At 39.3% G+C, this 16,706-nt stretch overlaps 1 protein-coding gene across 4 annotated transcripts in view; it reads right to left on the minus strand.

Annotated features, from left to right (window-relative positions):
• dnajc1 (DnaJ (Hsp40) homolog, subfamily C, member 1) overlaps positions 1–16,706 on the minus strand; it is a 100,111-nt gene that overhangs the window by 34,716 nt on the left and 48,689 nt on the right. For all 4 annotated transcript variants that reach the window (XM_088643673.1, XM_088643672.1, XM_088643674.1 and 1 more), the window contains exons 4-8: positions 13,639–13,804; positions 11,410–11,507; positions 7,652–7,745; positions 4,746–4,836; positions 1,898–2,064 (exon numbers count right to left, since the gene is read on the minus strand). In XM_088643673.1, the coding sequence (XP_088499799.1) occupies positions 1,898–2,064; positions 4,746–4,836; positions 7,652–7,745; positions 11,410–11,507; positions 13,639–13,804 (616 nt within the window). The remainder of the gene's footprint in view (positions 1–1,897; positions 2,065–4,745; positions 4,837–7,651; positions 7,746–11,409; positions 11,508–13,638; positions 13,805–16,706) is intronic.

The raw sequence follows: 16,706 nt of genomic DNA on the forward strand, positions 1-16,706 counted from the left end.
TTCGGATGCAGCCTGCTCTCTTAACCTCTCTCTCCTATTATCTCAAGATCAACCTTCCAGGAGCTGACATGCACACCATTCCTCCTCCTTCCTTCCTCCTCCTCCTCCTCCTCCTCTGACCTCTCCACTTTCACTTTCCTTAGTTTTCCTCTCCCCTTTTCTTTCTAATCCAGAACCTTGACGCCGTGCTCGATCCCCCCCCACTTCTCCTGCCGGCACCCTGTCTGCAGAGCTTCACCACTCCTCAGGTTCTAGCTCCACCTGAATCTATCCATTTGAGACACATCTGGCCAGACTCACCTACAGCAAAGCACACCTGGCAGAACCTACCTCCATTTACAATAAGCCCTCTCCGGTCTCTGCAGCTGCTCTCCAGTATCTTTGGCTGCGACTGCCTTGGTCTTAGATACAGCTCTTCTGCTTACACTTTCCAAACGCTTCTTATTCTTGCTTGGATCCAGTTCAAGGGCCCTGCTTTCTTCACTGCTCTTTACCTCCCGTACACCCCAAAACCTCAGGTCCTGACATCCCTATATCCCTTCTTGTCCTCTCTGCTGCCCCACGACAGTCCGATGTCCTAACCTGGTGACTCGGGTTGGCAGAACTAAAAATCCAACTTGACACCCATCGCTGCCTCCTGATGCAGATCACAGAGTCTACATTCTGTCCCTGCCACGTATCGTTCTTGGACAACTGTACTGATGCTCTTCCACCCGTCCTCTAACTCCTTCATCCAATTCAGGCACGTGGGGGAGCCAGAAGCTATGCCAGCTGTTCCATTTTACAAGAATTCAATCGCACCAAACCTGCACTACGTTTCGTACGAAACTTTAATCCTACTATTTGCCAATATGGTTTCAGTCATAGTTCTGACACACTTACATTGTTTTTTCTTATCGCCACTGTAAGACGTCAGCAACAACGGAATAATAAAAAAATTCCAGTGCCGTTCCATTGTGTAACCCAAGCAAGTCTTGTTATGGGTCGACCTGAACAACTGTTCATCTGCTACCTACTGTTCTTCTACTATAATTAATGAGGATTCAGATGCCAATTGGCATCACTAAATTGTGCGTGTGTGTATGCACCGTGATAGACTGCTCTCCTGTCCAGGGTGTCGAGCCCATTTGTACCCAGTGTTTTCAGGACAGGCTACAGGTTTCCACAGCTCTCATCAGGCATAAGTCATGTTCTGATATGAATGGAAATGGAATTCTTATTCACAGAAACACTGACAATGACAGTACAAACTGCCCAAGGGGTAGAATAGAAGGAAACGTCTTTACAATGGTTTTGAGAATGTTAACTGAAAGATATTGCATTAAACAGCAGTGAAGCAGTTAAGAGAAGAAATAAAGACTTTTTGCTGCTGTATGTATATTCTATAATGTCATTGACTGTAAATGCATAGTGCCAAATGCTACTTGGAACACACAAACCAATATTTGTAATGACGCATTGTTATCCTCTATTTCTATCCTTTATATTCTTATTAAAAATATTAAACAGTCTGTTGTTAATTAGAAAATGGGGTTGCTTATTTTCAGTTATTAAAAGGAAGAGCAATAATAAGAACTCCCGTCTCTTCATTAGCTTTTGATTCTTATACACTGTATTCGCTCAGTTTGTGTCTCAAACAACACAGCCAGCAGGAATAGCTGAACCCAAACATGAAAACAGAGTCCAAAGGCCTTATAAAATTATCCTGAAAGCAGGTACAACGTGAAATATTTGAGTATTTCACAATGAGTTATGCTTCATTACACACCTTTAAAAGAGACTGCCTCATGGAGTATTTGACATTTTTGATATAACAGGTACAATGGGAAAACGTTAGAAATTCAGACCTTTAATAGCCTGTCAACAGATAAGATAGAAAAAGGAAATGAACATATACCTTCTTCTTTGGCGTCTTTCTTTCTTCGAGCCAGTCATCCATCTGGTCTTCAATTTCCTCAATGCTGACATCCTGATCATAAGATGGCACACAGGTGTTTTCCCTGGAATCTGGGATGTACACTGGAAACTCAGATTTGGGCTTCTTCACCTTCGGTTTCTTTTCTTCTGCAAATTGGAAAAAAAAAAAGCCAAATAAAAGGGTCACTTTTTAAATCACCTTTTTTAGGGAGCACTTACAGATTTTTAATATCTGAAAGCTCACAGAAACAGTTTCTGAAATATTCCACATTTCAATAAAAAAAGGACAAAGGCATACCGAAGGAAATAACTTCAGTTTTAAATGGTTCGTTCATGTAAGCAGTTTAAGAAAAGCAACCTACAAGACTGGATGCACAACTGTGTACTTTCTGGGAGATTTCCATGCTGTCCGAGAGCACAACGCACTGCCAGGACAGCCAGTATGTACCTGTAGCCTGATTCTCCCACAACTTTCATATCCCTGAAGGGAAATTGCAAGGGACTCTCAAATTAATTGTATGCAGGACATCACAACTACTTTTAGTTTAGGCAACAAATGCAAAACCTGTGCTCAGTAACCTTAAAGTCGGAGGACAAAAAATGAAATGCATACCACAGTGAGCAACGGTTTAATACTATTAACCACATGGCAGCAGCACATTACCAGCTGAGGTTGAGGGTTTTTATGCACGGTATATACACACTGTAGGCACTCTGATAAAATTGTCTTTATTCGATCGTGCACCGCAAACAAAGAAATTGAAACAGCTGCTGGCAGGCCTCCCCCAAAAAACTGCAGGCCAGAGCACTGCGGCTAGCACTGTCTGTACAGATGCCCCCAGCCGGGTAATATTTACCTTTCGACAGATAATCCGTTCGCACTTCTTCTCCCGTGTTTTAATGAGGCTCCACGTTGAATTCGCTCCAATTTGCAAATTACATGGAGTTCCCCCTACCAGCATCCCCTTGACTTCCCCTGGGAATTCTGAACACTCCCAGTGGCAGTGCAGATCGACGCGGGGGCAGATTAGCAATTAGGTCATGAAAGACAGCTGCTTAAAACAGCTCTCTGCTGATCTGCATGAGACGCGTTTACCCAGTTAAATACCCAGCGACATGATTATTAATTTCGAATTCATGCGATGGCCCGTTTAAATTAGAGCTAATAGGAAGCAAAATCAAAATATGCCGTGACATCTTTCTGCATCATTAATCCTAAACCTGCTGCAGTGGCTTGGCGAGGTTACGTGGTTTCCATCAAAAGGCATCTATTTTGTTAAACCCAGGCCCAGCGAGAGGTTTATAAGACAGTGCATCCCCAAGCTTGTCTGCCTTGATTCTGTCCAGAATATCACAACAGAAAAATGCATCTTTATTTCTCCCCCCCCGCCCCAGTAGGTCCTACAGAGCAAAGTGGCAGAATCCTAAATATTCCAAATGATTCGACAATGTTTTTGGTATGTAGACAATCCTTTGGCAACAAAAGAAATACCAAATCATAAATTATTTTATGTTGTAACACAATGGTCTTGTTAAACAGAAATTATTTTATACATTTATACCTTTTTGTCTGATGGGTGTAGCAATGTCACATAAAACAAGGAATAGTACCCTAAATCCATGAAAGCCGGGAATGTAATATAAATATTACTTGATCATATTAATTTGATAAGACAAAACAACAATAAATGAAAACCTATGAACTTTAAAATCACTGCTACTCTGCACCATAGATTTTGAATTTTGTGTCTCGCATAACTGCTCCAAAACACTAGGACACCCCATTCAAATTAAAATTGTTAGAGTCAGTGCTCCGATATGAATTTGTTCCTGGTATAAAACACCACACTGTGTGCTTGTTTTCATTGTCAGCCATTGTGAAAGTATTGAAATTCATTGTTTAGCCCTTGCAGGTATTTAATGAAACCAAGTGAAATACGCCAAGAGATTTGTAGCACTCGCAAAGAAAAGTCCAGTGAATTTCTTCTAGCCTTGACAGACCTCATTTGTATGCTAAAATGCTAATTTGTAAATTGAGTCACTCATAAAATAAAGCTAAATATCAAGTAAACAATCACCTCAATGACTTGCTTAATATGGAATAAGCCCTCCCCCAAGCGTGATGATTAATATGATAGATGATATATCACAAAAAATAGATGACATACATTTAGAAAACATATTCTATAGGCAATGTATACAACACCATTCAACTTTAAATGCAAATTTAATTCTGAAAAAGGACTGGAGATCAGATCAATATGGAATGCAGAACAAAATTACTTCTGAGTCCCAGTAATGCTGTAAATAATCACATAGGCTTTTGCATACATGGGTGTGTTGCCCAAAGACACTTTCAGGCTATCAAAATATAAGCATTTCAATAACTGATCCACTTAGGTGAAACGGTCAATGGAATACGATGTACACAATAACCAAAGGTTTCATATCCTTCTCACTTATTAAAAGTTTCGAATTATCATTTTTTCTCAAGTCATGATGTTGGAACTTTGGAGGCTGAATCTCCCGATATCATAAGATTTTTAGGTAAAGCAAATTCGCCAAGATCTTCTGAGGAATAAGAAATTCTGCATAATCGGGTCAAGGAAAATGCTTGGACACAGAAACACTTTTCGAAATGTGCAGACCACAACAGAAGTGACACTAGGCATCCTTTACTTTAAGATGTTGTGACATTTTATAACACGCGGGAGAATGTTTTACAAAAGCTACCAAAACACGTGGAAACTTTACGATTGGCCAACATTTCACCCTTAAGTTGATACCATGGGTCATGTTTCTTTTTAAGAAATAAGTACATGACGTACTTTGTTGGGCTTCTTTATCTGCTAGGGCCAGAGCTTCCTCCTTCTCCCTGATCTTCATTTCTTTGTAGTCCTCATAATACTGTTTGACATCCTGCAGAAATGTAAATGTAGACATTTCATTAGCACGTTTCCTTGAGGTAATACAGCAAACGTGGGTTATTCATTTTTTCCCCAATTAAAAAACCTATTAAATGGGACACTGTTTAGAAAATAGACTATTACACTTGTTCTATTTTTAATATGAAATATGTCTTTACTTTACTGGCCATACTTAATACCATATCAATTCTTTACCACAACCAAAGGCTGCACACTTGTTGAAGGAAAAAAAGCAATATGGAAAGTGATATTCTAATTTGCATACACTTAACAGTGGCAATTAAAATGAATTTTTATCTAAAAATACATTAACATTTCTAAACGTTAAGTACTTTGTATATTGAGTAGTACCTGGAAAGCACAGGTTTTTAAGCTCTATACAGTACAATATATGAAGTTTTGAGGGTTAAAATCACCAGTGCTATTCTCCATTGTAAAACAAATCTGTTCCTGGAATCCAGACTATTTATTTTAATAAAATAAATCCAGAAAGATTTTTGATGCAGATTATAGTTACTTTAACTGTATTAACCAAATGATTTAAAAAGCAGAATCCCTGAAGCTGATAGGGTTGAAGTGATGACAACATTTTTGTTCAGTGCACTGAAACAAGTACAGTACAGCAGCTTCAAAATCATGTAATATATTTTTTTTTAAATCACTAAAAATGGCATCAGTGACTACCAAATAGGAAAGGACAGTATATACGTGACAAGGGGACTTACTTTAAGAACAGAGTTAAAAATTGTTAAAAAGCAAACTATTATTAATTTTAATTTTACTGGCTCCTAATAGTGCAGGCCTACTTTAAAATAAATGGTTGCACATGGTTAATTCATACTAATTAAGGAAAACAAATTTGAACATGTATATATGGCAAATATTACATCCTGGTTTCATGTGCATTCAATATGACTTCAACAGGAAATCACGTGTTACTTCATGCATAAATACATTGGGATTAATAACACTCATTAAGAAGTGTGATCCGTATTGCCTAGCAGAAAATTACTTATTTTGTTAGTGTTCCGAATATAAAGAGTACTTTGGAAATATGAAATAGAAACTCTTTACTACTGGCTGTTTTAACTTCAGATTTCCAGATTATCTACATTAACAAACGTATACCCCACAACTGCTTAACTGATTAAACTATAAAACTCCTAAAATATAAAAAAGTCTTGTTTCCAAGTATTAATCAAGCACAGATTTAAATAGTCCATTGAAATCTGCATAGGCATAGCCTTTAGGGATTAGATTAAAAGAAGTTACTTTTAAAAGTTATATCACAAATATAAAGAAGTCGTCACCAGTGTGTTGTGGAACCTAGATGCATCTGACAGAATTATTAATGTTTATTTTACTTAAAGATTTTAAAAAATGAGCCAAACAGAACTCTTACAGTCAAATTAATCAGAGGGCGAGGTTGTGGGAAATTTGTAGTTGGAATTGGTTCCTTCTACAAGACAGCTTTGTTTTATTTTATGTAGTAAAGCTGCATTTTCTTGGTTACATCACATTTATGAATACAAAATGAACATTTTCTCTAATTCTCTAGCAACACATTGTTACAGAAAAATGATCGGGGTCCTCTTACACTGTGCACATTGTTTCATAAAATGAAACTAAATTAAGACAATAAGAAAACAAACATAAAACGTGAAAGAAATTAATGATGCACGTTTGCATCAAGGTAGATGTTGGGTGCTTAAAATCAGTCTGGTCAGCACTGTTTCAGAGTCACTGTCAATATTTTTACTGGGCATCAGATATCAGATATTCAGATATAACCACTTTGGTTAGAATAATTGCCTAAAGGTAGAAGCCCTATGTACAGTATATGCAGATTAGTTAGCTTTAGTAACAAGCTAAAACCTGAGAAAATACAACAAGACCGTTAACACACAAAATCAAGGGTTGTGTACAAAATGTACAACCTGAATGTTAAAAGAAAATCTGTTCCACTTTACTTACTAAATTAAAGTATTGAACATCATTCACTGATTCACTGACATGTACATATTGTACGTTCAGTTTGATTTTCACAAGCTGAATTTAGCTTGAAACCTGCATTAAACACTGTTTAACAGATTTAGAAATTAAACCGGGAAGCAATTATAAAATAACCCTCTTTCAGCTCAGGTTGCTGTCATGACCTTCAGGGGTAGTCCACTCCTTCGTTTTTCTGAAAACGATGGCTACTCATTTGGTTTTTAGTTTGGCAAATCAAAATATTTTGGCACCGTGTAAACAGGCACAATTCGGTTACTCTTTTTTGGCATCCCAAGCAAGTTTGACTTTCAAAGGGAGTGCCACTAATAAACATTATTACATTCCCACTGGTCAGGACTTTAACAGTTTCACCAAGCTGACAACGTGCTAGCACGGCTTACCCGGGGGAAAAAAAAACTAGGCAAAAGCATATGAAAACATTTAATTGAGAATGTTTTAGAAACCATAGGTTTTAGTTCAGAAAGGGGCAAGAAAGGCTACTGCAACAGGGAACCACTGTACCAGATGTCTGACTGAGGTTAATAAAGCAACATGCAATCGACATCCACTGGTTGCTTGGCAGCTGCTCTCTAGAAAAATCCAAACAGTTCTAACTAGAAGGTCAGGATTTCTCCACACATGCTATTTAAGTGGTACATTACAAGCAGGGAGAGTACAGTGATTTGTGAACACTAAATCTGTTTATTTATCAAAGTATTCTTCACGCAATATAACCTGCTGATCATTACTGCTTTGCAATGGACCCTCCTGCAGGTCACAGGAAACAGCAGCAGAAACACAGAAACGGGCCTTACCTGTATTAACTGAGGAAATGACTTCACAGAGAGGTACAGCCACATGCTCAGCTTGAACGGGAGAATATCATGCCAGTGAGGCTTGTCTGAAGATCTGTATTAAAATGCACAGGCTGTACATTCAATTAAGAAGGAAACAGTTCAGATACCAAAATGATGATAACGGTACTAGCTACATCTCTTGAGCTGATCTCTTATCCTTAATGATTATTCTAATCCAGGCATAGCGTTCCGGTCCTCCTGTCAATCAAAAACTGCCAACTTGGGACTTGAGATCTGGTTTTCCTTTGCAAGCACTTTTTGCACAGCAGAAGACCACCATGATGAGTTTGGAATGTGCAACTGATTTCATCTGGCCCTAGATAAGGTCACCGCCTCATTAAGAGCTCTCTTGTCTTAGAACTCACAAAAGGAAGCCGTGTTACATAATCTTGGCCAATGAAGCAAAAAAAAAAATGCACTGCAGTACACAAAACTGTAGTTAATGGGAGCAGATATAAGCCCCCTCAGCTACAAAATATTAAAACAAGCCTCACACTAAATTTAAAAACAATAAAGCTGCAATGTAAAGAACAGTTTAGTTCAGAAGCTGACAAGCTGAAACGCAGAAAAATGAGCTAGAAAAGGAGAAAGGAAGTGAATGCTGCTGCTTGTCCTTACTCCTGGCTTTTAGGCAGATGTACAGAAGGAACACCTGGGCCCAGTGAGTATGTCAGCTGAACGGATTAACAGCCAGAGAGGCATTCACAGGTGATGACAGCCCACTATAAAGACGGGAGCATACACAAACCGATACATAAAAATGAATGTCATTCGCAGTTCACTGAAGCATTATTCACTCTTATTGTAAGAGAAAGAGACAGACAGAATAGCCTCTGATCTCCATCCTGCATTGATCCTCTGCCTGCCCCTGCTGTGTGAACTATTTAAACCCTTTTTATTTTTTTTCTATGAATCAATATGAAAAAAATGGCAGTCTCTTTTGGAGCTAGCTGAATGTCACTTGGTCTTTCCTGCTTGTCTACAGCTTTGATGCCAGGGTGGCAGGTAGGATGGAATATATATATACACATGTTAATTTCCGAACAAGACCCATTCACCCAAGAGGGAATTTCCTGCATTTAGAACAACCACTGCCACTGCATTTAGAACCACCGTTACTGAGATTTAAACTGTGCTAATCTTACTGGTCTCTCGCTCTTTAAATAAAATCTTCAGTTCAACAACATAAATACATAACCCTTTAAAAATGCAAGCCCAGATCGGCATCGGCCACACTATAGTTTGTTCTTTGTGTGTTTCATGTGACATTGTTTATATACAAGCTTGTCAACACAGTTCAAAAGGCACACAGGGTAGGGGGGTCACATGGTCTATTCAAGTCAGCTTCCCAATGCAGAAGTAATCAATACCTGCAATTGTTCAGAACATACAGTCCAGCATGCAAACAGACCAAGACTGGTAGAAATGTTGCACAGGAATGACAGGAATGCTGTTCCATTCAGTCTGTCTAGGACGTACAATATTATGAGGCATTTACCCAGTTCAGATCCAGCACAACTGAGGCTCCAGCATTCCCACATTAACAAAGGAAGTCTTGTGTTGCCCTTGCCGAGTTGAAATCGCTATTACGTTGAAAGTTCACAAAATCTTTGAAATTTGGTGTTGATGTGACAAGGGCAGCAATATTGCCTAGTGCCACCAAACAACGTCATGCCTTCAAGAAACACAAAGTCATGGACTTCAAGAAACATTACATGATTCCTAAGTAGGCAGAGACACTCAGTCGCAATTAGGAGATAAAAGTAACAGCAGATATTGCCAAGCAGAAGAGAGCCCTCACGTGGTATTTCTGGGTCTGATGTTCTGTTGCTGTAAAGTCATATCAGTTCATATAAGTTCAACTGGCTCAAGGTTGACTGCAGCTGACCTCTGCGTCTTGAGTATAGTGACGGTGGATGGATTAACCCTGACCATCTCTCGCAAAGCAAGATTAAAACCAGCGAACCCGTGTGCCTTTTCCACACGGACATACCAGCTTTCCACAGCCCCTCTCACAAATGTACATTGTGTATGTAGCGGAGCTAGTGTGGTGACGTCAGCGCCCTCACTGCGCGTAGCAGGGCCCTCAGCTGCCTGGGCTGAGGGAGGTCTCCTTTAGCTCACGCGGTTGGTGCCCTGTTGCGTTACGCCGGAGACCCGGGTTCGCGCCCCAGGTGTGGGGGCCGGAACGGGCGGCGGGGGGCACGACCCCGCGCGGAACCGTGACTGTCACATGTACCACGGACGAGTTATCGCATGGTGTGGCGTACTGCCTTTGGCAGGGAAGAGGAAAGTTAAAATGGGATGTGAGCACCATCACCACAGCTCCTCACAACATCATACCCAAAGAGCACTCAATCAGTTCTGCAGAATTCATGGGAAAATGTGTTGCATTTTTTAAAGGGTTTCAGTTTCTGTCAATATATTCTTTGTAAGAAAAGCTTTTATAAAGAGCCAGGGTTTATACTCAAGGTGACTGCTCAGCTCCTTCCCTTTATAAACAGAAAAGGGATGAGCCCAGATAGAGATAACCATCAACAAGTAAAACAAATAACTACCTTTGGATAACACAAGAAGCACAATGCAGCACATTTAACACTTTAATACATCAATGTACACGTCATTGTTTGTTAGAAGACTACCTACTTACTCACTATGTAGTTTTGTTTCTGATAGATAAGACAAATATAGGTAGCTTATGTCAACAAGAGTGATAAATTTAAGGCCATAGTCCTCAAAAACATGAAAATGACACACTAGTGGTGGCAAAATTCTGAACAGTGAAATGTTAGCGATATCAACTGCATGCTGTATGTGTTAATAATGAAGTATAGGAAAATCTCTGCAGGAAAGTTTTTAAAGAATGCCTTTTAAAAAAACTCTAATAAGCATCCATCTCTAATAAGCAAATCATTTCAAACTGAAATGCAGCCATAGTTTATTACCCTGGACACTGTAGGATATAATATATCGCCACAAAATCTTGTATTTTATAGTTGTCACAATGACAGGGAAGGGCAAAATGTGTTGCTGCAATGAATAACTTTCCAAACACAGTTAAAAGACAAAACAGAAAACGTATAGGATTCTGTCCTGAATACCTCTTCTTAAAATAAATGTTTTCCTGCTTTTAAATTAAGATTTTAATCTAACAGGGACATCCAGTTTGACCTCTCCATCTGCAACACTAACATATCACATTCTAATTAAATTGTCACTTTAAGAAAAAACAATTTTAGACATATGGTACTGTTGAATACTAAAACTATTCTTCAAAAAACATCCCCACCCTTGCAAGTTTCCAAATATCAGTTTAGAGGTGCTGCACTGTGGAAAATGTCACAATTCTTTTTTTATCTCTCTGTAACTTGAACAGATCAGAATAGTTAGAAGGGGTTTCATGACTCTTTAATACCGTGGGCTTGGGACGTGCCAGAGACTTTGCCAAAAAGAAAGGAATCGTGTTGAATGCATTTTGCTGTGGGGATTTAATTATTTCACAGTAAAGCCACCAGATCATTTTGCGAAAACTAGGAGAAACAAGCATTCAAGGTCTGAAAAATCATATCAAGAACAAAAACTGAACATCAACATATGTATAAAGCAGAGAAGACGTCTTTTCTGAATGACGGAAAAGAAGTACACAACTAGAAAAAAAAAAGTTATCAAACAAATCAATCTTAAAAAAGTTGGGAAGATCGGAAATTCTTCAGTACCTCTCATTTTTGTCCTGGGTTCCTGACTTCGGGTCCTCTGTGATTTTGTTACTTGTCTTTTTCTTCTTCTCCCTCTTTTTTTTGCTGAGGAGTTCATCCTTGCACAAAGAATAAACCATTAATTGGGTGGGGGGGGGATTGATAATCAACATCACCCCCCAGAACCATTTTTTTTTTGCCCTGTTGTGGTGAAGAGCGACCACTGCTGAAGCTTCATCTACACCAATTGAATCCTTCAACTCTGCATGATTCAGTGAAATCGTGTGCTTTAAACAATAATAACTGTTGCCATGGCGCCCAGTTCCACATAACAAGCACAGATGAGTGAAAGTCTGGCTCGGACAAAACGGGTGCATCTCCATAGCAATCAAGGTTCCTTGTCACCCCCTGTCATTCAAGAAACCTGCTTTCTTATAACCAGCTCAAAAAAAAAATGTCCGTTTTGTGTTGAGCAGACAAACAAGTTCTCCTCAGCACAGACTTTTAAGGTTGTTGCTCAAATCTCCATTTAAGAAGAAACCGTGGGTACAGACGGCCTTCTCCCTTTCCTAGTTTCCTGGCTCAGTTTGGAACCGCGTCAAGTTATCCAGCATCACTCCCACGTTAACTTGAAGGATTGACGATTGACCAGTCCTTCTCAAACACCAGGTTCCAAGCAGCTGCCTTCTTTTCACTGTGTTTACAATGAATCAGAACGAAAACAGCTAAGCCAAGGCGCCAAAGACAGAGCAGATGCAGCTTTCAGCTCCTGTGTTCAGCTACAGTACATACGACACCTTAAGTGTTTGATACAGATCTTCTTCCCAGAGAACTTGATTCATGGAGGTCTGCACCCACCTTTTAACACTCTTAAACACAAGAAATGCTGAAGCGAAAAAACAAACTAGAGGTAATCCAACTTAAGGAGTTTCCTGCAATTGGTCACTTAGCTTAAAATCAAATCTGTGGTACCAGCACTACTGGGCATTCTTCCTGCAGGCTGAAAGGAAACCTTTTTATTCACGATGTAGAGAGCTATCTAACTAGTACATGATAGCGGGTTTGCAGTGAATGAAAGCAAGAACACATCGTAGGTTTGTGATCTGCAGTTGGTTTGAGGTTTTGATTTAAAGCAGGCAGTAGCCTAGCTACATCATTTCCAGATACTTCTGCACTTGAGTCAAATTTGAATGTTTACATTTTTAATAAACCGCACGTTGTGTCAAATCCCAGACTTGCTGCACTCAAAAATCTCATCTGGGATGTCATTACTCAGTAGCCATTAAATATATACAGGTTTCACTCATTTGGTATAATTACATATATCTGTCATCTGCCTTTTATTTATTTTTTTATTTTACAGATTTGGTATACAAAGGATTTGCATTCAAGGTAAAAAGAAGACAAAGTTTGATCTTCTGAAGTCTAAGGTCTACAGAACCTGAATGATACAATTTTGCTGTGTGGATATCCAAGCTGGCATGGCAGAAATTATTTATACACTCATATATACATCTTCTACAGGGCACTACAATGAAGCACAAGAAGAAAGATATAAATCGTGAAATCAGAAAATAATCTTCCTTCTTGCAAATAGAATTAATTTAATTTAATTTAATTGCTTACACTTATATAGCGCTTTTCTGGACACTCCACTCAAAGCGCTTTACAGGTAATGGGGTCTCCCCTCCACCACCACCAAATTTGCCCATTCCAAATTTAAATTCATAACCCTCCACTATTACTAATTTATTTTTTAATGCATCTCCCTATCCAAGAAAAACTACAGAAATGAGAACTGGTGTAAATTTGTTTATATCCAAATGTCTGGATATGCAAGAAAAAAAAACATTATTTATGTTTATTTGTTTATGTAATATGTTTCAGAAGTAGTTTTCCACTTTGTGGTTATTTACAGTAAGTTAATTTAATCAGACCAAAAAAACAGAAACTGCAAACATCTTGAAAACACTACCAGAGTAATTATTTCACATCCTTTTATATGCATTATACTTGTCTTTATCTCTTATATTTGTTTGACGTAAGTAATTGCAATCTAAATACAGGTATTGCTGCATTTTCCTTCTTGTCAAATGGAGTAATGGGCACCCCATGAGACCCCTGTATAACAGTTCCTGTAGTATCAAGAACCTGCTTATTTGACAAAGTGTAATGATGCTTTTTTATTATAGAGCAGCTCTAAAACATTTACTCAGCTACTATCAGCCATTCCTTACTTGGAAGACTCACCAGTTTCTTCTCCAGGTATATGGACCAAATGACAGCATAGTGTCCGACCGTGAGAATGATGAAGAGCAGCAGGCCCAGCTCAGTGTTGCTCATCTTCCTCACCCGCCTGTAGTAGAACACAGGCTGTCTCCAGTCTGGAAGGCCATTAACCAGAATATCATCGTACCTAGAAAAGGGAAAAAGAAAATCCCTGCTGGGTCATCACTGGGAAATCATCCATTCACCTTCTGGGAAAACTGGCTCTGGGGTGCCTGTCCGTCTGTGTCTGTGTGAGCCCTGCGAAGGACTGGTGTCCCATCTAGGGTGTACCCCACCTTGTAACTATTGCTCTAGACATGCTCCAGCTCCCCACTACCCTGAACTGAATTAAGCCAGTAGAGTAGTTTACTGCCACATGTACACGTATACTGGAATTCTTAATCGTGCTAATCTCTCTGGACACGCATGGTACAACAGACAACATCACACAGTGTAGACAACAGGAACAATAAATATGTTGTGGAGAAACAAATATGTAGTAGTGAGACAAAAAAAAAAGAAAAAAAATGGTAGACTATGTAAAACGTGCGTAGTGCAGATGTGTATTAAGGCTGTTGAGGATGCGTACTGCAGTGAGATAGAAGCTGTTCTTGAGTCTAGTGGTCCGTGCTTTAATAATGCAGTACTGCTTGCCAGAGGGTAGGGGGGAGAACAAGTCTGTGGCCGGGATTGGTTGGGATCCTGAATGATGGATTGGCCAGTATGGAAATGTATGGATGAATAAATTAACCTAACTAAAAAATATTGCTAGTCATGTCATTGTCTTTAATAAAAGAACACTTTTCAATCGCTCATGACTGGATCAACGCAGTGAGCAATATCTTTCACTTTAATTCAATTCAAAATACTTTATTCACCCCCAGGGGGGCAATCTAAGAATATGGACCAAACAACACAGAAGACACTGTGCTGTACCATACATTTATGTATAATAATGCATACTAATATAGACGGATAAGAGTCTTAATTTCTATATTCATGGCCAGAAAAGAAGATGCCATTAAAAAATAATCAAAATGGTACAACATTGTAATAACTATGAAATGGGACAAAGATTCAGTGCATTTTAATTGACATAACATTTTTAGCGGAACTTCACATGGCAAGATTTGGAGTGATAAATGGCAAAAATAAATTTTCTCAAATATTTTTCCACAGGAATACTATGCAACTGGAGATCCCTCTGCCACCACAAAATGGTGCTTTTGGTCTGATATGTGAAGATTCTACAAATGGTACCCCTGCTGCCTGTGGAGTGAATTCCTTTGAGGTCTAATTTGCCAACTAAAAAAGTAATTCATTTAGGATGGAGAACTGAAAAGTCTTCTTTACCCATAAGAGTTGTGGGTGACTGGAGCAGGCTTCAAAACCAACTAACCCATCAAACACCACATACAAAAGGATTTCTCTTTTGTGTCCCTTCTTATTTTTAAACAAATCTTAACTGCTTCATAGTTTTAATTAACAGTAACAAAGCTATGCAGCGGCTTATTGCACATCGATTCCTGATTTTAGCAGTTAAGAAGCGATCCCCAACCCTGGTTCTATAGTAATTAACAGAATAATACTAACCTAGTTCAAAATTGCCATTAAACCTAAAGATCCTGTCCTAAATTGATTTTTCACATCCCATTTAAAATGGTATTAAATTCCAGGCAGTAGCATCTTCTGTATTAAAAGCTCTAAATAGTACACGGTATTTTCTAAGTAATGTCTGATGATCTGCACAACAATCTCCAAGGAACTGGAGCCGGAATCGATGCTGTATTGATTTTCCTATCAATGAACATTATTGCGGATCTCATGGCTGATCATGAGGAGTTCAGCCATCTTCCGCTGTGGAAGGACATAACACATAGTGCCTGTCACCTGGAGGAGTGCTACCCCTTTTCTCCTTCTGAAGGAGGTGGTGGAGATGGAGGGTTTTGCATCTTCTCATCACTCTTTGAAAACGTATGTACAGCGTGGTGGTGAGGATTTCGATCACCCACAAGATAATCTTGCTCCATAGATCCCACACTCCTCAAGGTTACTCCTTATTGCTAATTCATTTTTACTGACATGATAGAAATCAGAGCTTTAATGGAGGCCTAGCCCCCTGCACTAAGGTTCTTACTTTTTCTTGGAATTGACGTCGAAGGACCCCATTTTTGAAGAGCGGGTCACAAAGCAATGCAGGGACAGAGTAAAACTGGAGATACCTCTGACACAAAAATATGGTGATTTCTGTCTGATGGGTTTTAACTACAAATGAAAAGATTCTACAAACGGGATCTCCGCTGCTTGTGGTTGGACACATCAAAATAATTTTTGTGGTGGTGGGGGGGGGGGGGGGGGTTGAACGTGCCCTGGCTTGAGATTGAGGTCTACCTGGGGGAGATCACTCAAAGATCCAGTTTCTGACCGAGCGTGATGCCATGAAGAATACTGTCAGTGCATCCAAAACTTCTTTTGAGCCATGTATGGTAGTGCTTTCCTCAAACTTCCACACGCACTCCATAAACACACACAACACACCAAAAGGGTGCACAGAGCAAGAACAATGAATCGGCTTGTCATTTTGAAGACTCCAAAGCTCAAATATGTTTTTTTCACCAGAAACTGAAGAGAGCTACCCTGCCTCAGGCACTTCACAGAATCCCTCACAAAACTGAGTCAAGAATCCTGCTATCTTCAGCTAGCTTGTCGTACTGTCTTACTCCCACTCCCAATGTGTAATCTAAAATAATTTATATTGTCTACACCTCGTGAAATGGCTCTGTACAGGCAGAGGTGAGGGAAGCACCTAAGGCAGGGGGCCACGTTGGACATACGAGATTTCCAGTGGTGAGCACAAATGAGAAACACTAGGTACAAGACAGAAATCGTAGTTACAGAGCATCATTTTCTTAATTCATTTTTTTTAAATATATATTTTGATGCAGGGTATCCATACAGGTATTTTTCAAATCAAGAATTAAACAGTTAACCGAGGTCCTTTCTCCCTCATGCATAGCTGCAATCTGAACTCTTTTTTTTCCCCCCTCACT

This window comes from Lepisosteus platostomus, chromosome 8 (assembly GCF_059453375.1).
Source record: "Lepisosteus platostomus isolate fLepPlt1 chromosome 8, fLepPlt1.hap1, whole genome shotgun sequence".
NCBI lineage: Eukaryota > Metazoa > Chordata > Actinopteri > Semionotiformes > Lepisosteidae > Lepisosteus > Lepisosteus platostomus.